The 23,462-nt window shown below is 46.0% G+C and overlaps 1 protein-coding gene across 1 annotated transcript in view; it reads right to left on the bottom strand.

Moving 5' to 3' along the window:
- The window catches only part of LOC149342387 (uncharacterized), a 92,156-nt gene that overhangs the window by 4,369 nt on the left and 64,325 nt on the right, over nt 1-23,462 (bottom strand). Inside the window, exon 3 of the mRNA XM_089546794.1 lies at nt 3,954-4,055. Within this exon, the coding sequence (XP_089402920.1) occupies nt 3,954-4,055 (102 nt within the window). The remainder of the gene's footprint in view (nt 1-3,953; nt 4,056-23,462) is intronic.

Below are 23,462 nucleotides of genomic sequence, written 5' to 3'. Positions count from 1 at the left end.
CCGCTCTGAAATATAGTTTGTGCGCAACTTGTTCGAGCATGTGCTGGTCCAAATGCGGACGTCGCAACCCTCGACGGGGTTAAAAAGCCAGCAGGTGTGTTCACCGAAGATTGCAGGCACATTTCTGGTGTTTTAGCTCAATGGCTATCGAGCTGTGCCACCCAACTTGACGGTTCAAGTTTCATTCCCGGGACCATCAGTATGCCTGCTGTCCGTCACCACTCATTCTTAATTTTAACTCTAATAATTAGAATGTTCCTTTTCCTCTATCTCTCGTTCTTTTTATAGAAAAAGTAGGCCTCTTCGAAATCGTGTTTCGCAATGTGCTTAGGCGAATCGTCCATGGTGGCGTAGAGTTCAATGAACGGAGTAATTACTCATAAACCGCTCCTAGATAAACAATCCTCCTTGTTCGCGGCTATAACTCAAAACCATAACCTGCCTTTGGCAGTCTTTCTGCTAGTTAAGGTAACCAAAACTGCTAGCAAATGGCACGGTAAGGTCGAATATGCCTTATTCATGCTCGGGACTGCAGCTAGCTGTTCTTTGTTTCCTCTGTTAATTTTCTGAAAAGTCTGTATATCTTTACTTTGTACCCGTGTTGGTGTGCTCGGGTAGACTGATAATGAATAATTTACTCATGTGATTTAAAATTAATATTGTAAAAACTGAATGTGCAAATATTGATTCCGTTTACTAGATAAGAAATATGCATATGTTAGTGATATCATACTGGAGTGATGTTTTAATTTCAAACTTCATAATTAAAATGGCAAAACGACAAAGGCATAGACAAAGACAAAGACAAAAGCACACATGCATCAGAGCTAACAACTGAGTCCGAAAAAAATCCCAGTTCAAAACAAGGCAGTCAGAACTGTAGCGGAAAACTGTACCCAGAGACATAGCATTACACAGAGCGAACGCAAAACTCAAAAGGCAAAAACTGAGTAACCGCAGAAGAAACTTTAGATTAAAATTATTCCGAAACATTTACAATCCTAGAACCCTCATAACCGCGAAAAAATTATTTCAGCCGCCAGCTTTCGTACTGAATTGATTGGACCACCGTTAGAAGATCAAGGAACTTTCTTTTAGGTGCGACGTTTTTTTCGTCCTTTTCTTTGAACTGTCTGATATTGGAATAGTTCGCCATCAAGAATCGTTTATTTCTGAGTATGTGTCGTTTATTACTGTATAAAAATTGCCTTTCACTGTGTGCACACTGTTTTAATGTATCCCCACTGCATTTCTAATCTCATTGCATTCCTGTGTTTTCACTTTGTCATGTATTCCTGGTTTATTTTTGTTTTCTCACCTTTTTGTTGCTGTTTAGGCTGAATTTTTATGTATCCCCACTCCCCTCTGTAATGTTTTCGGGCCTTGAGGCTACAATAAATAAATAAATAAATAAATAAATAAATAAATAAATAAATAAATAAATAAATAAATAAATAAATAAATAAATACCTTCTCCAAATGCCTCTTTGTTTCTTGCTTGCAATGATTTGTTTGTTCTTGTGAAAGCATTCGAACTTTAACTCCCCTAATGTAATGCCATATATGTGAGATGCAGTTAAGTACATAAAACATAAACATTATCCAAGGTTTGGGTGATAGTCCACATTAGAAGCATTGCCACACGATCGGCTGTCCTTGCATGAATGTTTTGCTCGAGACGAAGCGTGACAATGAATGTCCGTGAAGTGTTTTCGGCTCTCCTCTGTATTCCGACCAGCATGGTTATCGCAACCACAAAACTTGCATGATGATTGTCAAAGGGTACCTGTTCTGCGATGGTTAAAAGAGAGTCATAAGGAGGATTCCATGTTTTACTATGGGGCTTAAACGAAACTGTAAAGGACACAACTTCAAAAATGCTATCATAGCATGCCATGGCAGGGATCTCTGGCATCTGCAAAGCGATCATTATTTGCTAGCTCAACAGATAAGATCAAAGATGAGCAAAGTGCCAGGTTTGACAACACAGCGGAGTCCGTGCTTCTGTGAAATAGAAAAGCAATGAAGCAAAGCGACAAAGAAAAGATAAGCCCTCACAGAAGATAGCCACCATTGCAGTTCTCAGAACCCCAGAGCTCCTCCCCAGAGCTCGCTTGGGAACAAAGTTATCGCGCGTGCCGTCGTAAGGTGTAAAACACTCGCTGATATTCAACGTAGCAAGGCCTTGCGGGCCGGCAATTGTCCCCTCTGTTATGCCCTTTTTCGCTCTAAAAGGAGGCGATCTCTGGTTTTTTCTGCAGTGTTTTTGTTTTCTCTTTTTTTTCTGTAACCTTCGCCTCGCAGTGGGCTTTAAATATTCTAGCAAAGACTCAATTTCTAGTGTCCTGGAATAATACTGATTCATTGGCCTGGGTGTTTTCATTGGCGCTTAGTCCTTATACGAAAATATGAACCAACTAGCCTCTCAGCAAGTATTACTAAGCTACCTAAGCTTAGTTGCTATTACCGCGCAACCTGTCGCCACTGTTCAGTACTTGAACTGCCACCTGCCGCGGTGGGCAGTTTGCTCACAATCCTGTCGTCAGGTTGTGATGACATCACAAGGTCACGTGACCTAGGGGGTAGGGTGGTCACGTGGGCCACCCTACCCCGTTGTAGTTTTCGCTCACAACGCCGAAGACGATGCCGGATTTTTTTTTTTTTTTTGTAGAACGGGAGCCTTAATGCTATCGCGTTAGAGCCTAATGGCGATGGTGACTCTACTGGACACGCCTTGTCAGCATCACAGAATTCCAGCCTCGTTTCGCGACTTCTTAGTGCACACGAACAGAAATTTGAAGAGCCGGGATACTGTAGTTGTGTAAGCTAATGGCACTAAGGTGCAGGAAGGGCAAGCCTTATATTCAGTATTTCGGCAAATGCTCCAAATCTGTCTCAGAATTAAAAGGATTGAAATGTGTTACCGACTCTACTATTTCCCAAGTCAGTTTCCTCTGAGCACATGTATTTTCCGTGAGTATTGTGCGAATAATAAAACTGATCAGCAGTTCCATGTCGAAAGTGTACGTGGCATTTGCTTTCGTCCAATATTCCGATATAAAGAAATCACAAAATACGAGTAATTGACGCGAGGGAACAATGCGAGCACTTGGTATGAAGGCTTCAACGAGTGTGTTGCCTTTTCGCTGACATATGAAGGCAACATAGCAAACTGAGGCATGTCAGGGCGGTTACATGTCAGGGAGGTTTCCATTCTGCGGCTTTTGCACGTCAGCGCTATCGAAATTATCTGGCCTTTTGATCTGTTCTGGAACACAATCACGGGAGTCTTTGTAGGTGTCAACCTGTTATGGCACTATTTGGTGAAGATTTCACAGGGCAGCAAAATTATTCCAAGCTTAGTGAGTGATCTCAAGAAAGCACAAAGGTGATTTACGCGAATTACTCACTTTAACTGTAAGTTTAACCTCTAAAATGTCTTTAAGTCCAAAAGTCAAGCTATGACTGTCATCGTAATCACTAAACACGCTTTACCTTCCTCGGTCTCTTCGCGTCATCGGGTTCGTTCGCGAACGCGTGCGCTGGTCCCCAGTGTTCATACTCCTCAGTCACTAGGGAACTAATGACACTACTGTTTCTTTTTTGTCTTCGTGCGACACAGTTCAAGGAAATCACCAGCATACCAACCTCACCGATTATCCGAGAATTTCTGAATTGCACAGTGCACGAGCTTAAGCGTGGCACAGATCGGGGAGCAATGAAGATGTTGAACTCGCGCGGCACGGGAGGGACTCATGGGAGACAGAGACCCCAACCTTGAAAATTGGCTGACTCAAATATGACGTCAATGTCGCCTTTCAATGGCTACTAAGTTGCCGCTCTACAGACAATACAGGAAGTTCCTTCGCAGCATGCACAGCGGTGCCGTTTCCTGTCGCCGTCCCTCCTGTACAAGGCAAGAAAAAGGAGACGCAGCAGGCAGGCTTGCTTACGTAAACTTGCTGTGTTGCAACGTAGGCTGGAACAACGCCATGACCAAGGTGCCCCGCTCGGACGGCGATGACGCAGAGGGAAGATGCCAGCAGCAGTGTGAGCTACGAAGGAAAGGAACAAAACGTCAGCGCAGCCGTTCTATAGAGGTACGCACGTTGAGCAAGAGAGGCATGCGGCAGGAAGCACACACAGGATGCACGCTTGCGGTGTATGATATTAGTGAGCGTCCCATTCACTGAGTAGCGCTCTTCAGCGAAGCGTAAAGACAGCTCATTTTCACAGCAGTACGACGTAGGCGTTGAGGTCAGTTTACTGGAGTAGTAGAAATAGGCTACAGCAGACGCAATTTTCCCTCGCTCCCCCCTTACGCTAAGAAACTATTGCTTATCTGCTGTCAGCATTGAACACCCCTATAGGAAACTATTGGTCATCCGCTGTCAGCATTGAACACATATGTCAACCTGCGGCAGATGTTTGTCTCAACTAGTAACAGTTTAAAACTACTGGTCAGGGATCCGGCCGGTCACCGGCCAGTGCTCACGCCTCTCCATTACTAAGCAAGATGGTGTAACGGAACTAGCTAGTGTTTTCTACCTCTTTAACTTCTTGGGAGTTCCGAATAAACTTTATTAAATCGAATTTAAGCAGATCACGGGAATGGGCATCTTGTGGTTTCTTTTTTGTCATCCGTGTTGTCATTGTAAGGAAGAAAAAAAATGTCCTCAAACAAAGACTTAGATCCACTGCAACTCTATTCTTCTTATTCAAGAGTTATCGATTTATTGATATTAAAAGAAGTCTGAATTTTCGTTAGCAAGGTTGTAATATTAAATTACTGCAGGCGTGCTGTATCGATTAAAAGTTCTTTTTTGTTTTATGCGCATCTCCGATCTGATCATGACTCCATTTCGTACATAGCGACACGATTCTTGAAAATTATTAACAAGGAAGCGAGGCGTCAGTTCTAAACAACGGCAGGTAGCGTAAATATTGACCGAAGTCTGTATAGCGGATTTTTTTTCCGGTGTAGCCATAGTGTAATGTATGATAGTCTGCCTGCTACAGCAAAACAGGGTTCAGCAATGACAAATTACAGGGCAACTTAACTTATAAACACTTTTGATTAGCTCCACAATGCTGGAGGTTCCGCGCGTATTTCATGTTCCAAAAACTTTTACCGTTCTTTAGAAAGTGCGCAACATGACCACCGTGCTTCTGCTGTACTAGACTGGTAGAGACAAACTCTGCGATTGCTCGAGGACAAGTGAAACGTCAGTTCAATGCAAGACAAAATAGTGTCACCTCTCCTTATCTCTTAACTTTCAAAAGAATGGCTGAAGACACTGGCCGGCGTCGTAACCTACGGTCAGACGCCCATGCCACCGGAAGTCGGATGAGAGTGGAAAATCAACTTTTAGACTCGTGGGAGCTTTCTGGCGCTTTTATCACTGCAGACCATCGCATGCCCCAACCACCGCGAGCAGGTAACGATTATATTCCTGCCGACGTAGGGATAACACATAGTAAGACACATATTAAAAGCACGACGGCCTAATTAGGGAACAAACGTAAAAGGAAAGAAAGGCATTAGCGTAACGGTGTTGCAATTACGTAGCTTTGCTAGTAGGCGTTTCCCTCTTGTGAACGAGATAGTAGATGTCAGCAGATGTACGTGCTTTCAAGCCGGTAACCACAGGTGCAGGTGCTCTTTAAAAGAGCACTGAAAACAAACTGAAGTTGGTCTATATCGATAGATTTGCGTGTTCCAATGACTAAAATGCTAATGTGCCTTAAAACGAAAGTTTTACATGCTATAAAAGACCGAAAAATAAAATACAGGTGTCTCCACCACCGGACAATTTCGCAAGTAAACCGCGGTGCGTCACCACAGCTCTTCGGGCACGGATCCCAGGAGCTAGACTACACTGCCATGCACTTAAAAACGGTGATCACGGAGTCATTTCCAGCACTGACCACACGAGTCTGAACCGAGCGGCGGCAGAATTTTAAGCGCGAACTTCTCAGCAATAAATGCATTTTATTGCTTCCGTACAACATCAAAGTGCTGAGAAAAATTCACAAAATCGATTTCTACTAAGAATAAAAATTGCATGGCGTTCTCCACAGTGTTCCTTTTCGAAAGCTTGTCCGCGGATATTAGCGCGCAATCCCCGGTTCCTAAAATCAATAATAGCCCCAAGCATGGCACTGGCAGTGTCATGTTCATGCCACGCACGAGGTGCATGACTAGCGTCTGTCCAAACTGGCACCACTGCCTCTTACCTTGCCCATCTTGGATGCACTCCTGGGACGCGCAAAGTTCAATCTCCTCGTTTGCAACAGGAACGGAGACAGAAGTCCGCACGTGCGGACAGGACGCCGAGAGTCTGCTGACCAGATTGACTGTCCGAGGGTCACAAAAACTCGCCGATGGCGACACCGTCGAGCGAAGTTCAGATGTGCTGCCCCGTGAAACGCCTGGAGTACGTCTGTATGTACGATCAATCCCAGTGGAGGCAATTTCACGAGCGTCCTTTCCTTCCTGGCGCGTCGAATCGCAGTGGGCGTGCCCCTGTGGCTGCTTCCGCGGCTTTTGGCGGTTCGAACGGTCCGTGTCAAAGACAAGGGCCCTGGGACGTGCCCTTATATACGGGCGGATCCCCCCCGGCTCCCCCTCTCCTCAACCCGGTGCGTGTGGTGTGTGCGAAGACAGAGGACCACCTCCCCCCCCCCCCCCCCCCCCCCCAACGAAGAACTGGGTCAGCGACGACCACCGCCGCAGGACGGACCGCAGCGCTTCGGGGATACCCGTCCGGTCCACTCTCGTCAGCCAGCGTGCCGGCGGTGGTGAAAGTGGAGGACTACGTCCCGGACCGTACAATGCTTGCCTTATTTGCTCTCTTTCAATTCTAACTCTTCTTCCATTTAGCAGGCCATCATTCTTCTTGATTCGTCTTCGAAGCGCGCCTTTTTTTCTTGACTTCCACGGTTCTTCTCTTGTGGGCTCTTTTGTGTCGTATATCCTACGTGAAGGACACTGCGTGTTATGTGCATGCGTACGCGCCTTTTGACGCCACAGCTAGGTGTTTTTGTCTGCGCACGTTTGCCGCTAGGCCCACCGGGCAGGTAAACATTGACATTGGTCGGGAAAGGAGAAAAAAATGAGAGGTGTGAACTTGCTAATGGGGCAGCCACACAAATCGTGCCATCGCGTCACATAACGAGCTAGTTAAGAGATAAGACGGCCAGTGGACCGATGACAACCCTGAGAAACAGCGCGGCGCGACCACACTAATAACGCTATGCAATCTCTGACCAGCTAATTTATAGCGCCGGCTCTATACATGAAAGGAAGAGTATTATTGCACCTTATAACAGCTTCCGGAGTAGTTATGATTGCCTCTATCACATGGCCGCATCGAGTACTCAGCGATATCTCTGGAGCCGACGCTCGGTGCGCTTCAATCCTTTTTGCACCCTCTTCTAGCAGATGAGCCGGCCTTTTTTTTTTTTTCAAACGTACTTCACAGCACATATTTCACATCAGGGTCCTAGCTTTCCTGTTATCGCTCTATCTTCCATCACTTTGTACCAGCTGCTCAATTGCTGCAGCCCTTGTAGCCGCAGGTAAAAGTAAAGAGAACCCGTGTCAAAAACTACGCAACTCATTGGAGAGTTTTCACCGATGCGCATGAAAGTATGCAAATATTTAGTGCCACTACACTCAGGCTCCTGTGCAACAAGACCAGAAAGCATGGGCGCACAGTTATTTCATAATAAATACAACTCTGTTCAATGTTCATGCCACAGGGCATAACTCTACCTTGTACAGCTACCCTTCCGACCCACTTCGTTTTCCCTTTCTCAGGCTCAGGATTGTCATAGCTCGTATTTCTGTACTTAGGCACCGTTGTAACGGCTGAGTCAAACTTGAGCACGTCCTCACCCTAATGCATCCTCTTCTGCTTAACGCACTGTAAGAACGCCTAAAATATGCAGCCTTGAAATATATTTATTTTAGCTGGCCACTACCGGCACAATACTCTTTCTGTGTCCAGTAACCTGTCTCAAAATGGGCAGAACTCAAATCGTGTTCTGACAGTTGCCTAATAACGCCGCCGATGTGTACATTTGTGAACGAACATATAATTGCATGCATAAAGCTTTGGGGCGCGGTGACGACTGTTGCAAAGCTAATCGCGAGTTCGGTTTGTGAATGATAAAGCATATGTATTTAAGAGTTATCTTTGATGCAGACTCATTGCTTGTCGAGATTTGCCAATACATGTTTGCCTGACGAATACGAATCAACCTTGCATGGAAACGTTGGTATTTTGCATTCAGAACTGCCGCCGCGGTGGCTCAGTGGTTATGGCGCTCGTCTGCTGACCCTAAAGACCCGGGTTCGATCCAGGTCGAATTTCGATGGAGGCGAAATTCTGAAGGCCCGTATAAGGATGTAAGTGCACGTTAAAGAACCCCAGGTGGTCGAAATTTCCGAAGCCCTTCACTGCGGCGTCCCTCATAGTCTGAGTCGCTTTGAGATGTTAGCTCCCCCCCCCCCTTCCTCCTCATAAACCCATAATAATTCAGAACTGCCTTGTTTTTTGTGCAAAAATACAAGAGTTTGTACATAACGTGTATTTTTGGGGGCTTCTTTTCATTTTCAAAAAAAAAAAAAGGAAGGGAAAAGGAAGAGGAGAAAAAAGAACGCCTTTTAAAGAAATGCGTTCTTGCTGCCATCAGAAATGCCTCTTGTCTACCTTTTACTCGTTTTTTAATCATTCCTTCCCTTGGTATTGAAATCACTCGAACCATCTTGTTTGCTTACTTCTCTAATGAACATTATTTCACATGTCTCGTACGATTGGTCGCGGACAAGTCACAAGTACATTGACGTCCTCGTGGTCAGAGGGACTGCCGTCTAACTCTCGATTGCAACCGCAGCAAATTTGGAAACATCTGAACCATCAATAAATGACGTAAATACTATCCTTGTTTCTCTTTCTAGCTTTTTGGCACATGCTCACTTAATTCTCTCCTTTTAATTATAACGATTAACTTTTATGGCGCAAGGGCAGCTTTGGGCAACGAGTATCGGGCCACAAGGTATGTTATCATCTACTCAAGGTGAGGTCAAAGACCCATTTCCCAACCAATGCGCTCCCGAAAAGCTGAGCACCAGACCAGGGGAAAGCTTGTACCCATTGCATCACCGGTGGTTACCCGGCGGCACTGGGGATCGAACCCCACACCTACCGCATGCTAGGAAGATGCTCAAACCACTAGGCCACTGCTGTGTTCACCTTCTTTCCTTTTCTTTCTTTTATCTCTAATAAACATACCGCTCCCTCTCAACGCTTCTCTTGCCGTACAATGCTTCCTTAAACATTGGCTTAATTCCGGCCGCATCACCGGAACTACCACAGCTCGTACCCGAGACGATGGACGGGCTAGATGAAGGAACCGTTCCAGAGGAAGCTTCCAAAGCAGCTTCATAAGATCAGCCTCAAACGGACCGTGTAACAGGCCATAAAAACCGCCGAGCTCGAATCTCTTTCGCGAGGAGGCACGCTCTCCGCATACGTGGCGGCGGTTAGGGGATCCCACATTTAGCAACTCGGCGGCCCAAGGATCGCATTCAGAGCGTGCATAGAGATGATGCTACCGCGCGTAACGCCTCGTTGGGCACGGGGCCGGACCGCGGATAGCGTTACTTTCTTCGGGAGCCTCCGTTGTATATACTGCGCATACTGCCCGTGCTGCAATAACGCGTGCCGCACGCGTATGGGACCCCCCTTGTCTTTCCTGCTGGAGAAGAAAGTGGCGGCCGTTGGGGCACCACCCGCAGAAACCCGTAACTTTCTCGAAGAGGTTCCCTTTTTTTTTTTTGTCTCAGTGGCTCCGGCGAAAATACCTGGCACGCGATGAGTACATAAACACCGGAGGTAGGCAGGGCATCCGTATAGTCGCAGACTGTCCGTCGCTTATCACGCTTTGGACGCCGTAAACCGAAAAATCGCTTCCGAACACTTTTACTGCCGCGTGCGGGCGGTCTTTTCAGGTTCCTCCATTTCCAAACTTTCTACCCCCAGCTACTGGATATATATATATTTTTTACGTTGCTTCTTTTTGCTTCCGGATCTTTTTTCGCGCATCACAGCGCAAAGTCGTTATTTCGTGCCACCTCAGAGCCCCGGAGAAAAAAAAAAAGCAGACGAAAACCGCCGTACACGCACGCAGGCTTTAGTACGAAAGAGGCAGACCTGTATGAACGGATGCCGTATTTTCGAAGGCATGCAAGGTTTCTAGGATAAGCGGGTACCTGTCCTGCGGCCGCTACACCACCTGCATGCTTGTCTTCCGTGGCGACACGACGATTTTGACTCCGATAAAAACGCGGAACCACTATGGCTTCACTCTGAGATTGGAAGTAAAAATAAGCAAGGTTTTTGAGTTCCGGCCTCATAATAAAGTGCGGTAGAGAAAACCACAGTGTTCACACGTTGCCGTGAAGAGAAGGTGTGTGTGAAGGCACGCCTTCATTTCCTTTTCGGTCGTGCATGCTCCCCGCCCCCACTCCTTCGTTCGCCCATATCTAGGCCCTACATATGTAAGATGAAACCACCGTTGTACAGAGCCAGCCATGCCCCATATCAGTAATATCGTGCTATCCCGCTCGATAGACTTCCATTGGGTCGCGATCGTGTGCTGCTTTGACATTTCACGAGATAAGCGTTTTATAGAGGGGAAATAAACGCCACCGGAAGTGGCACTGCCCGCGCGGCGGAAGTACGAATGCGATCGAAGCCCTCGAGCAGTGGCTAGTCGGTGCGCGTAAGGCATCGCGGATAATCTGCCCGTGATCCGAAGAATGTGCGAAGAGGCGGATGTTCCACGAGGAAGAAGTGGTCTGCGATGGTGTTTTTATACGCTAGTTCTTACGCGCAAGAATAAGCGAGCTGCTGGAGAGTAAAGGGGATCGAGAGGCTGTAAATTTTCTGAACGTTTATAAATTACTGCAGTGCAGCGCACCCAACTTTCCTATCAGACAAAGTTGCCGAAGGCTTCGTAAGAAAACGTGCTGCAGAACGAGTGGAACCGCTTTTATTACCTGGCGACGGGAACTACGTTGCAAGCAGATTGTGGCTTTAACCTTGTAGGGCTTCGCAAGATTAATCTGAACGCTGGTGATGCGCCTACTCTCACCGTAGCGTACTAAAATATATTATAAGCCAACCAGCCAGCATCGGCTAGTAAATCGCTGATAACTTCTAGCACAGTTTTGTCGATCTCTCCCAGTCAGTGATGGCCCTTTAGATTGTCTTGGAGTGTTTGTTTCTACGTGCCGTTTGTTTTCGTGTTAGTCGCCTTAGCTTCTTACGTGCGCTTTAACGTCGTTGTGACAGTCATTATCGACAGCGCTCCAATGCCGAAACGTTCTGAGGTCAGTCACACTGCTCGCTTCGCTTCACGGTTGCACTAACGCTTTTAATAAGTTCTTTTTGTACCCATCTGCTACTCAGGAGTGGAACAAGCTGCCTACATGACTCGATTCGCTAATGAGCATGACGCTTTGAGGTTTAGGGCAATGATGATGAACCATCTTCTAGACTGACACAGTTTTTGCTTCATTTTCTATCTTTGTCGATTTATTCATTTTACATTTGCCTTTTGTTCCGTGTCAATTTGTGACCGCCTTGAGATATTCCTTGCTTTTTTATGTTTTCATAAATTTGTTTTTATATCGGCCTTATGTTCTGCATTCCTGTTGTATTTGCATCCCCTTCCTCTTAGGTAATATCTCGACAGTGGCTCTTAAGGGTTAATAAATTATGATGATGATGATGATGATGATGATGATGATGATGATGATAGCAGATCATGTTAACACGTCAGGATGGAGCCTGTGCAGCGGGATGATACGCTGAATGGAAAATACAAGTGTTTTGTTTTCCTCTGCTATCGCGAAGTTCAGATTCCGTTGTGGAAGACAAGAGATGTTTTTCGCGCTGGTGCAATGGTGAAAAGTGATTCCAAACCACAGCACTCCCCAGGGCCCGGGAGAGATTTCCTGTTCTCCGAGCATTGGACCTAAAGCTCGCTATATTAAAAGTGTACCTCTTTTTCTCCACACTCATTCTCGCTTTTTTCTTTCCTTGTTTCATAGTTGGAAATAACTGTTTTTCAAACAGCGCTTACTTCAGATTCAGGGAGATTGAGTAGCCAGCATTGCGCCATAATGCTAACATCACCCCTGAAATAAATTCATATAAAACAGTCTAAAAAGTCCCATACCAGTGTTAGCGGAGTCAGGAGGCATACTGCTGAGTTTATAGTTTCAATTTACATAAAGTGGACTCACGTCAATGCGTTCTTGACCGGACGTGCCTGGCATTGAAAGGAAGGCGGTGAACATGCATTTCATGTCAAATTCTCTCCCGTTTTTGATTCCAAAGGCGAAATATAACCAACTTCAGGCCATCTCTCGCTCTCCGATAAACGTCAGGCGAGTGGCGTTTGACAATTTCCTCTGCCTTTCAGGCTTTTATCCCAGAAGGGCGGTTTAGTGCCCTTTTCATTTTCTGGTTCTCTGCAACGCTTTCCTAGTGTCCTCGCAATACTGGTTTCAGACGTGATCCTGACCGCTCTGGCACTCGAAGATAAAGCGTCTAAAGATGACTAACACAACAATGCTGTCCGCTTGTTTATTGTTTTCTCAACCACATTGGTAGCGTGCCTTTCGCAATTGCAACCACGTTTCCCTGAATGTACGAAGGGCGCAGTCTGGTTTGTTGTTAATGTAGTCGTGAGAGTTGGAGAGTAGTAGGTAAAGGACACAATAAAAATAAGGAAAAATTAGTGGAGCGATACTTTCAAGAGTTCTGATCAACTTAAGTGTGTTTTTGAGTCGTTTCGTTTGTCTGCCGCCTCTACTCGAAAAAATCAGTTTATCTAAAATGCACGCGCTATTTTCAACCAAATTTGCCGCAGTCTCAAATTGCGTGATCGTCATTATTTGCATGGATTTCTAACTGTGCTCTTTTATGCTCAACGTTGCTGTTCGGGGAAACGCTTCGTCACTGATGCCGGCCCTTTGAGAAGTACGAAACAGTTGCAAGTCATTTGATAAAAGTAGTTCTCAAAGCATTCATGGCAAAGATGCTCCCCTTTTCTGCCGTGGGGTTTTCAATACTCGACTGGCGATGGTATATTCAGCTCAGAAGATATGACACTAGATTACTTCAAGCTATTAAATTATATTAAGACATTCGTAACACCTCTAAACATTTCGACCTTTGTGATGTTTCATCGCCAAGGTTTGTGTAAGAGAGCATACAGAAACGCTTTTTTTCCAACTAAGAAAAAGACTCCAAACCTGCATTTCACCACCCTGCATATTTCCTGTGCCGCACTCGATCAAGAAGAAATCTCGTTGTAGCTCTTAATTCTCCCATTCAAAATAGAGAATAGAATAGTTGGAAAGAAGCACGCCCATGCTTGTTTTCACTTAAGGCAATGGATTCCGTCCGCATGCAAAGTATCCCCCCCCCCCCTTCCTTTTTCCTCATTTAACCGCAGGCTCTTCCTCACCGAAGCTATATCAAGCTTGAAGCAGCAAAGACCAATTTAATTCATGGCTAATAAAGGCGTTTCAATGAATTTAGACACCGTCGTAAACGAAACCAAATTGTTAACTGAAAGGGTTTGGCAGCTGCTCTTCAACTAACCTCGTGCTGGTCTAGCTGGTGTTACGCAGTTTTAAACTAAAATTGCGCAAACAATGTTTATGCGGTACTTCTCGCCGTTATGACTGTCGTGCTTGCGCTATTTTAGTTAAGAAGTTCTTTAGCAGAACGCAAATTTTTGTTCCTCAAAGAAAGTTAATAATATCTTCTGAAATGAGGAGCTTCGAGGAAGAGAACTGACAGTTCTGCGTTACTCATTTGGAAACTCACGAAAAACCGTCACGTTTAAACGCAGGCAGAGCCAAAGCAGGAACACTAGAAAGAAAGTAAACAATGCGACGATCTTCCTTCACGTCTCAAGCCAAAGCCCAGGATCGATCGATTTTTGAACGTAGCCAAAGCGCGCATTACCGCAGCGACAGCTGACGGCGACCGCAATTACCGCGGCAACGAGGCTGCCGCCTTGAACAAACCCGGAAATTCTCTCCGTACGTAAGGCGCGCCAGAACGATACTACGCGAGATTCCGAAAGCCACAACCGAGAACAAAGGAGGGTCGGGAACGCCCAATGGATCGCCGAAAGCCGCTCCCATGCGTTCCTCTGCAAACTTTCCCAGCCTGACATTTGTAACAACCTTCCTCGTTTCTTCAGATCCGCGGCCGACCTACACAGCCATTCCGCGAAAGACATAACAATTCGACGTAATGCGCGTAAGGAAGTAGCCATGGAGAGTTAGAACGGCCTGAGCCCCCCTCAGAGGCCCTTACGCCGTGCCTTTCATGACAGGGACATTTATCGGAAAGCGGCTTGGACAATATACGCCACGAAAGAACCGTGTTCCGAGAGGCGTACATGTTGTGTCACTTGTACGGACAAAAGCTTACTTGGTTACGAGAGCCACTGTTAGTTTTATCTGAACAGTGCAGCTTCAAACCAGGTTACACAGCGTGTACGCCAGAGCTCACCTTTGCGTATTGGTAAACGCCCAGCCATATATACGAGGTGCCGGGCTTCGGAACAAAGCCTGAACCTACGTGGAAGCGAACCGAACGGAAGCGAATGATACATCCACGATTATGACACTTGTGTTTGAGCACCTGTAGTGCCTCGGAAACGACGCCATCAGCGAGATCTGGCTTAGCGCAATGATGGAGCGGTGTGCCGTCCGCTGCGTACGCTTTCTTCCTCCGTTAGAGTGTCCGTCGATCTTGGCATCCGCTACCAGCAACGTCGGTCGACTGGACTATTTCGACGCGCCAACGCCCAACCGCGTAAATATTCACGTCCCCTTCCCAACCATTCTTCAGCGACCTGTATGTGCGTGCTTGTAGAAAGTGAGCGCTCTGCTTTTATTAAAGTCCAAAGGCGCCCACGCGTCCGCATTTTTATACCGGCCCGGGCTTTGTCCTGAAATCGCGACCGAGGCTGCGTCACAACAGCTTATGCATATAAGTTGCGAGCTGCATACACATGGTATACAGCTGCATCCGGAGCTCTTCACAGTCGTCCACTATCGCTTCCTCAAGTCCCAAGTGCTAGCGTGCGTGCGCGACGCTGCCTGAAAGCAGCCACACGCTCAGGGATTCGCTTGACGCAAGATCGAACGCATGTCGAGCTACGTCCGCCCATTGGTCGCGAAAAGAAAAAACGAAATACAAAACGAGGGTGCGGCGTCACGGCTCCACTCTTTCTTTGCTTTTGCTTTCTAAGGCGCCCCCTTGCATCGCTTTTTCTTTTATTTTCTTCAAATAGAGGAGATGCAGCTGGCCTTCTTCTAGCGCACATGCGTGCACGTTCTCTTTTCGAAGGCACATTACGGCACATCGCATATAGGAGCGCGTGTGCAGGAGGAAATTGGAACGGGAAATATTGCGGCCGCAACGCTCCGGAGCGACAGCAGCAGCTGCAAAGAGATTGGAATGTCATTCGCTGTTGTTCGCACTGGACGCTCCTATAGAAGGACGCACGCAAACTTGTGCGCACTTTGTTTGGCTGTGAAGCTGCAAACACGTGCACATCCAGCCACTTCAGTTAAAACCGTATGACGCTGTAAAAGCCGGAAGGCACGGTTAGCCCATCAAGGGTAAAAACCACAAAGCTGCTAACCCGCAAACTCGGTCTATGATTGGCTGATGGCTTCGCTCTTGTATCGCTGGGTGTCGTGATTAGCCAGTGCGCGGACTTCGACCCATGACGAACCTATTATCGCGAGCTTTAAGCTTTGTGCACTAGTTCTCTCGATAGCTAATGTCAGCACTTGCTTCCATGGCGCTACTTTGTTCAGTGATAACAACAGAAGATTAAAACGGTAGTCACAACGCGTAAACAGCGCTACTAAACAACGCTACTGAGCACCCATGTCGTCGTTTTTCTTGTGTGTAGTACGTCTCGTCGTCAAAATGCTTTTATAAATCTGACACCTTTACACGGAGAGCGGCTAGTCTCTCTCTATTAAAGGAAATTAATCCTTATTGCTTTAGTTCATTTTTTTCGGTAGAATCACGTGAGGCTTTGCACAATAAATGCGACCTATATAGGCACAGACCTCTAAAGCATTCAAATCAAATCAAATGAAAATCAGTTTTATTCAAACAGTTATTAAAAAATACATGCGAATCATCTGGGCCCTTAGCCTTCTCGGCTAGACTTGGGCCGATGCAGGAAGTGCAAAAAAAAATATTATAGCGAGACAACTCAGTATTATACAGCAGTTATGCGACAGTTATATACAAAAAACAGCAAAAGCATTGAATCTACTCTGCATTAATTTTCCTTTCAGTACCGCCACATGGGAAGTGACCTATGGTTACTAAACAAGAAACAGTAAGGTATGTGACTCGATGTGACGTAATGTGTACGACAATCCAAACAGATGTACTTACAGCAGAACATTGTTGACCGAAACATCGATTCGAATGGCTTTCGAGTTTAGGTGAAAACTGGAGTAAAAAAAATCGTTCTAGTTGGAAATCTGGAAACATACAATCTTTAACCAGTGATTTGCGGGTGGACGATGTTTGCATTCCGCTTTAAAATAAACTTGCTGCTCTCGTTGAAAGTTCCCGATATATGAAACATCAAAGCATCATCGCATATTATGACTTTGCTCTCCTATGCGTGCATGTATATGATTCAAACGGAAGGTGCAAGATTGCCGCGTCCAAGAACTATTACATATTCTTAGCACCATCTTTCACATTTTTTAAACAGGCCTTCCTCTAGGCTTCTCCTCAATCTGCCAAGTGGAGCTGATGTGGGTGCCTGCCCACTCCTGGAATCCCGGAAACGAGGCCGCCAACGCTTTAGCCCGAGGTTCTCTCAACCGGGCACCGATGGCCTCCGATCTGGTGTTATCGCGGGAGCGCATGCACTCATTCAGTGAAATGACGCAAGCCTGCAAAGCAGAGCGTCGGCTCTACCCCCACCCCATCCTCCCTTGACAATTACCATCAAACACTTTGGAGGCGGCTCCAAACACGCACTTTACCCTCCCCTTATATACGCTCGCGCTAACACCAAATCCACACAAACCCCTCCTGTACCCTCTGCCACCACCCCAAAGCCACTCTCGACCATATCCTTTTCCTCTGCCCGGCTGATCCTCCCGCGCGGGGCCTGGAGAACTTTACCACTTGGAAGGCTTGGGAGACCCTACTACGCTCCGAGGACCCGGCCAAGCAAGCCATCGCCGCTGGCCGGGCTGCCAGCGTCATGAGCCTCCGGGACATGAACGTTTGAGTGCTGTGGGGCCGTGCGGGGGCTCAAGGACCTACGTGTCCCAAACTCCCCTGTTCCAAATAAAGCTTTAACCAGCAATTCTTTCTCTTACGCTCTAATATCCAAGTGCAAGGTTGCAGTGCATGTGCTCTGTATTTGTGAACTGGTACGTTTGATAGCATCATATTTGTATAGGCAGAATACCATGTTTACTCTTTATGTTCAAAACCTATGGTACTTTTCGCCACCGAAATTCACGCAACAACGAACGTGTGGGCCTACAGCAGATACATGCAAAACACACAAAACGGGCCCCTGTTGTGAAAGAGCGTTCGAAGAAAGACATTACATATCGACATTCTAAGGGGGCTCTATTATAAGACTGACGTAAAAGGGGAAAAAAGAAAGAGTGGCTTTCCTGTGAGCAGACGCCCGCTGTCGCACATGTAGAGGTAATAAACAATGCACGTCTTGCAAGCAAAAAAAAAAGGGGGGTTGCGGGGAGGGGGGAAGGGGAATGGAATGATAAGGAAGTCATGTTTGGATGAAAGGGGACATGTCGAGAAGAACAACGCGAACCGAGATGCGCTTAAATGAATACCTCCTGAAAGACATGCGAGTACAAGAATGCATGCTTACATTTCTAAAGGCAAACACCATCATGTCTGTTGTGGACATAGACTGGCATTTACACAATGGCTGATAATACCCGTGCCGCCTCCTCGGCCCTAGAAGCAGAGCTCTCAGCGTGAAGGCTTTTGAAGGGCGATATGTATACCTTAAGCTCGCTGTTTGCTCAAGCCTCTTGGCAAATGCTGTTGAAGGGCGCTTGGAGACAGGATGTTGCCTGGCGAAAACAAGTAAACAGGCAGTATGGTGCAGCAGTGGTAAACACCGACTCTGGAGCTGTTGCGCTGGTGAAACCGATAGGTTGCCGGCGAAATAAACAAACGTGCGCAGCCTCTGAAATAGAGGACTCGCAAATGACAACAGCCTTGACGGACGTTTTAAAACCAACCTAACAATAAACCAAAATGATTACTCTGAAGAATGAAATCCTGGCAAACCGTGTTCATTGTGTGGTTTGCCTCTATTAGGCTCCTGAAGTGGTGCATATAACAAATGGCTGACTTGAAATTAGGATATTAGTGTTTTCCTTGGTTATCGAACAAATAGAAGGTGGTTTGTTTTTCTTGACAGTGTCGACAAGGCACGTCCACCATCTGGATTGCAATTTCTGAATGAATCTACGTCAGTTTGCCGTTTGTCGAACTGGTTATTTGCGATTTGGTTCATAGTTACAAAGGAGACAGGCAAGCCTACATATACGAACGCCAACAAATCGGCGTGGCGTTTGTATCCGTCGTTCTGTATACATTGGTTTATGTAGCGTTGTTCTCTTTTAAGACACGTTGTCGCCTTAGTAATTCGCGACGTTAAAGGGCACCAGACCGGAATTAGTTGTACTTTCATTGCCTGGAAATGGTCCATTTATCGTATTTCTCTTTTATGTTATTTCACCACCCACTAGACGCCAGAACGTAGACCACATACCGATTCTTTCTGCAGCCTGGCTAATCTCCGCGCACTTGAGGCAGCACGGCTTCACCACTGCGTGTGACGAACGCTTCTTGTGAACATTCTCACGCCTGTATGCGTGAGCACCCAACTTTTCTGAATGTTTGTATTACTTTGTCTTTTATCACCCTCATATGGAGCAGTCTGTCATGTACCATGTACCATTTGGTACCACTGTAACATTTCTGTCAAAGGTAACCAGGCGGTATTCTTTGCTTTCAATTCGTATAGTGGAGCCCTTACGGCTTCCCTCAATAACACAAGATACTGAAAGGTGAGGACAAGTGTTCTCCCTGCCTTACAGAGATTTAGGATTTAAAAGGTGCATAAATACTCCATTATAAAAATGAGAAGGCAGCCACGTGGCTTTCTTGCTTTTGGAAAAGACGGTACATTACCGTGCAAGCATATCCAGTCATCATAAAAAAAAAAACGCCTCCTTCCCGCTTACTACAATTTTTTATCCAATTCCCCTAGGTAAATAAAGTGCTATGTATTTCATTTTTCAATTATTATACCCGTCAGGGCCATAGGCTTTACACAGGAAGAGTGGTAAAAATACAAAAAGGAAAAAATAGTGTATTTGCATGAATAATTAAATTGTACCTATACACTTACAAATCCTACTCGCAGCACAGGACAATACCCAAAGGACTTCGAGTTTATGTTAGGTGCTCCCTCGGTGCGCTCAGGCCCGAACTCCTCGCTCGATGGGAAAAGGTTTCAAATGACGCATCCCTTTCATTCCTAGCTATTTTAAAAAAACATTGTCAAGAGCAGTTAAATTCCCTCGATGATCAACTTAGTAAGATAGAACTAAATTCGGACAAAAGCCAGGCACTAGCAGATTTTGTAGCCAGAAAGCAACGCAAGCTGCGCGATAAACAACAGCGTAAACAAATTAGAGATAAATTTCCGCCAGATACGAATACATCTGGACAGTTTAACAACCGCCCGCCAATTTCGATACAGACAAAAGATACCCCTTTTCCGCCGCAAGACACTGACAGCAACATTGTCGATATTTCCAAATCCCTAAGTGATAGCGACGAACGGATTCTGAAGCATGGCCTTACATTTTGTCCAACCAACAATAATTTTAACGAGTATGAACTTCACAGAGATCTCACAGAATTTGCGCGAAGATTGCGCATTAAGGAATTGTTTGCCGAAAAAACGAACACCCCGATTACTAACCTAGCTCTTTCCTGTAACACGTGGTCAACACGTGCTCACCCTACTGAAGTAACCAGCCTTAATCACATCCCTCTCAAAGCTGAAAGCACGTGGACGCCGGAAGCGCAGCAGAGTCCCGAATTAGGCTTGTACATTAAATCTGTCTCGAAAGAAATTATAGACCAAACAAAGCAAGCTCGAAAACGCAGAAACGTTACCCCAACGTAACAGGCTACTCTGAACCACTTAGCTTCTAGAACCGATATAGTCATTAAGCCTGCAGACAAAGGAGGTAGCATAGTTATCCTGCCCGCCGAAAAATACAAAAAAGAAGCTTTTAGGCAACTCAACAACCCTTGTCATTATAGGAAATTAGATTCAGATCCCACTTCAGAGTTCTGCAAATTGATTCTGAACAAACTGGCAAACTTATTATCAAGGGAACTAATCACGCAGTCCGACTACCACTTCTTAAATCCGCTAAACAAACAGGCAGGACGCTTTTACCTACTTCCCAAAATCCATAAGGTTTCCGCAGAAGACTTGTTTACCGCAGATATCCCCGGCAGACCTATCGTTTCAAACAATAACACGCCCACAGAGAACTTCGTTAAGTTCTCTCCCTCCCCTTCCTGACACGCATCCCCTCTCACACCACTTTCCTTCCCCACCCCCGGGGCCTTCCTCCTCGGAGCGAAGGCCCTATTTAATCCCTGCCAATGATGAACGCTTTGCCCAGACGAAGACAAGTCCCCTTGTCGAAACGTTGGCTCAAGCAACCTGACGTTTTCCCCTCCATTGTTCATTTTGTGATCGCCAAGGACCATCTACCACACCCTCTCTCTACCATGGACCTCAGTATACAATGTTAGCTATTGCAACAGGGAACGGCTTATAACTGTTAATGCCGACAATATCTGCGGGAAGGTGATTCTAGCCACATAAGGTACTCGGCAAAAATGATACGTAGAGTATTTTGAAACTGCATGAATCGATGCCGACTTTGCGACGATGGCCAATGTGGTTGATAAATAAAATGGTCGAGAAATTAGGCAGTCACTTAGTGCGGAATGGTGACGCAACTTGTGAAACACGCCAGTATGAGGCACTTTACTATGCAGTAACATTGACGGGATGGAAAGATATGATTTCATGGTAGTTATGCTTGCTGTGCGTAGTGAAGATGAAGCGCGCGCAGTTATCTTGGACCACCTCGAGAGCTTGCAGTAATGACGCTGGTATGAGCAGAGCAGGATTCCATACCGGTATAGCATATTTCAGTTTCGAGGGAATTAGTGTTGTGTATGACAATAGTTTCAAGGAAGAAGCAGCAATAAAAAATTATACTGAAGTGACATGCCTTCGAAAATCAGGAACCTCGGTACCCTTAGCGAAAAGAGGATGTGCTAAAAATGCATTTCAAACGTATTGTATTAATTTCATATTTATTTCGCATTTTTTTGTCCCTATGCTTAAACTGCAATACGAATGCTTTCTAAGTATACTAGGAATAATATTTTAAACGTTCTTAAAAATACGTGAAAAGTACATTTTTGCCCGCTTAGCATATTTATAATGCATTAAAAATATAATAAAAATATACATTAGAAATATACTAAAAATATACATTTAATACATTAAAAATGTGTTTACTCGGGCTTAAAAAAAAGTCTACTGGGCGGCTCCATGGAATGACACGGGTTAATTCATCAACTGGAGAACAAATCGTACACGGGTATTTATCATTAATCAACAGGAGTCTGATATTATAAGGTCACGTGATTGAATGGGAACGGCAGATACCTACATACAGCATACCAAGACGACAGCGACACAGCAAACAACAAATCCTACGACAAGCGCTATACTTGTCTTGCCGTATATATACCCAGCGAAAGCGACGCACTATTTTGCACGGTGATACCTTTTTTTGCGCAAATACTGTGGGCTTCCAAATTATCGCAGAAGTACCCTACTGGTCACGTTCGAATCTGGGATTAATTGAGAACGGAATTGCTAGTTGAAACTTGCGTCAGGCACAGGCCAGGAGTCGAACTGTCAACCAACAGATACATGGGCGTGTAAGGGAGCCGGTCTGCCCTGCCACACGGGGTCCTTTCCGCTGGCTTATTCGGACCCAGAAGTACCCAAGGCGCTTTTGCTGGTATAATGCTATCACGTTCTCACACGGAAATGTTCGAATGACATTGAGTGTAATGGCATTCGAGAATAGGAATGGCATTCGAGAATAGGAATGACATTCGGACTCGATGGACTGCCGCGGTGCTGCACGACACTTTCGAAACGCATTCGAAAGCCTCAGCTCGTTTTCAGTGTACAGCGACGACGACGACGGCGGTCACACTAGTCCGACAACGACAGTATATATCACGCTGAACAACAGCATGTAATTATAGTGAAATATCTAGTTTACTATAATATGATTCTAGAGGGACACGTTTTTCAGGCCAACGACACCGACGAATCCGGTCGGCGGACGGTCAGCCTTGTCGGCGGCTGAGCGAGAGCACGGTGATGAGGCGGCGGTGTGTGCATGCTCGCGCTTCTAAATGAGCGAAACGAACGGCTATATTTCACGTGTGCATACCTGAACACTCACCAGCGATAAGCGCTTGCCAAATCAGTTTCAATCGACGACGGCTCTGTTCCCTTCCGCGACGACTAGGCCCAGCGAGTTCGCAGGGTTGGATCTGTGATTTCGGCGGTTGTGAAGAGCGAATCACAAGCTTTAGCGAATGCAAATGGTCACCAGGTGTAGTTTTGGCAACAGTGACCTGAAATCAACTATTGCTTACATCGCAGGGCACGCGTACGATCAACGGGAATCGCCGGTGTGACCCAGACTGCCGAGCCGTGCTTTACGGCCAGCAGCAGTCGTCGCCGTCGCTAGCTTGTGGATAACAAGTTAGGCCGTTTCAGTTAAAGCGAACAGTCGCCATACATACTTCTGGATAAAGTAGTTTAAAAAAAAGTACTGGTCACGTCGGAGAAAGCCGGGACAAGAAGCGAGAAGCGCCAGTCCTGCGCGATGCCAACAACCCGGCTTTCTCAGGCGTGCGATCGCATCATCGCTTCCCACACATTGTAGCACTGCGTAAACAATCACGAGTACAACCAGTAAAAAAGAAAACAGATTGTTTATTAGAACCAAAGCGCAGATTGCGTTTTATGTTATGTAAACAAGCGATGTAAACAACAGTATGAGTGCAGTCGTCCTCATCGGCGCACTCCCGGGAAATTTCATGCTGACGCGGTTAATATTCATTGGCGTAATATTATCTTCAAGCACTCCCTTAGACAGAACACATGTAGCATCGTTAGATGAC

This window comes from Amblyomma mixtum, chromosome 5, assembly GCF_055824585.1.
Source record: "Amblyomma mixtum isolate Tamu chromosome 5, ASM5582458v1, whole genome shotgun sequence".
Lineage (NCBI taxonomy): Eukaryota > Metazoa > Arthropoda > Arachnida > Ixodida > Ixodidae > Amblyomma > Amblyomma mixtum.
This window is presented reverse-complemented; position numbering and strand designations above follow the sequence as displayed.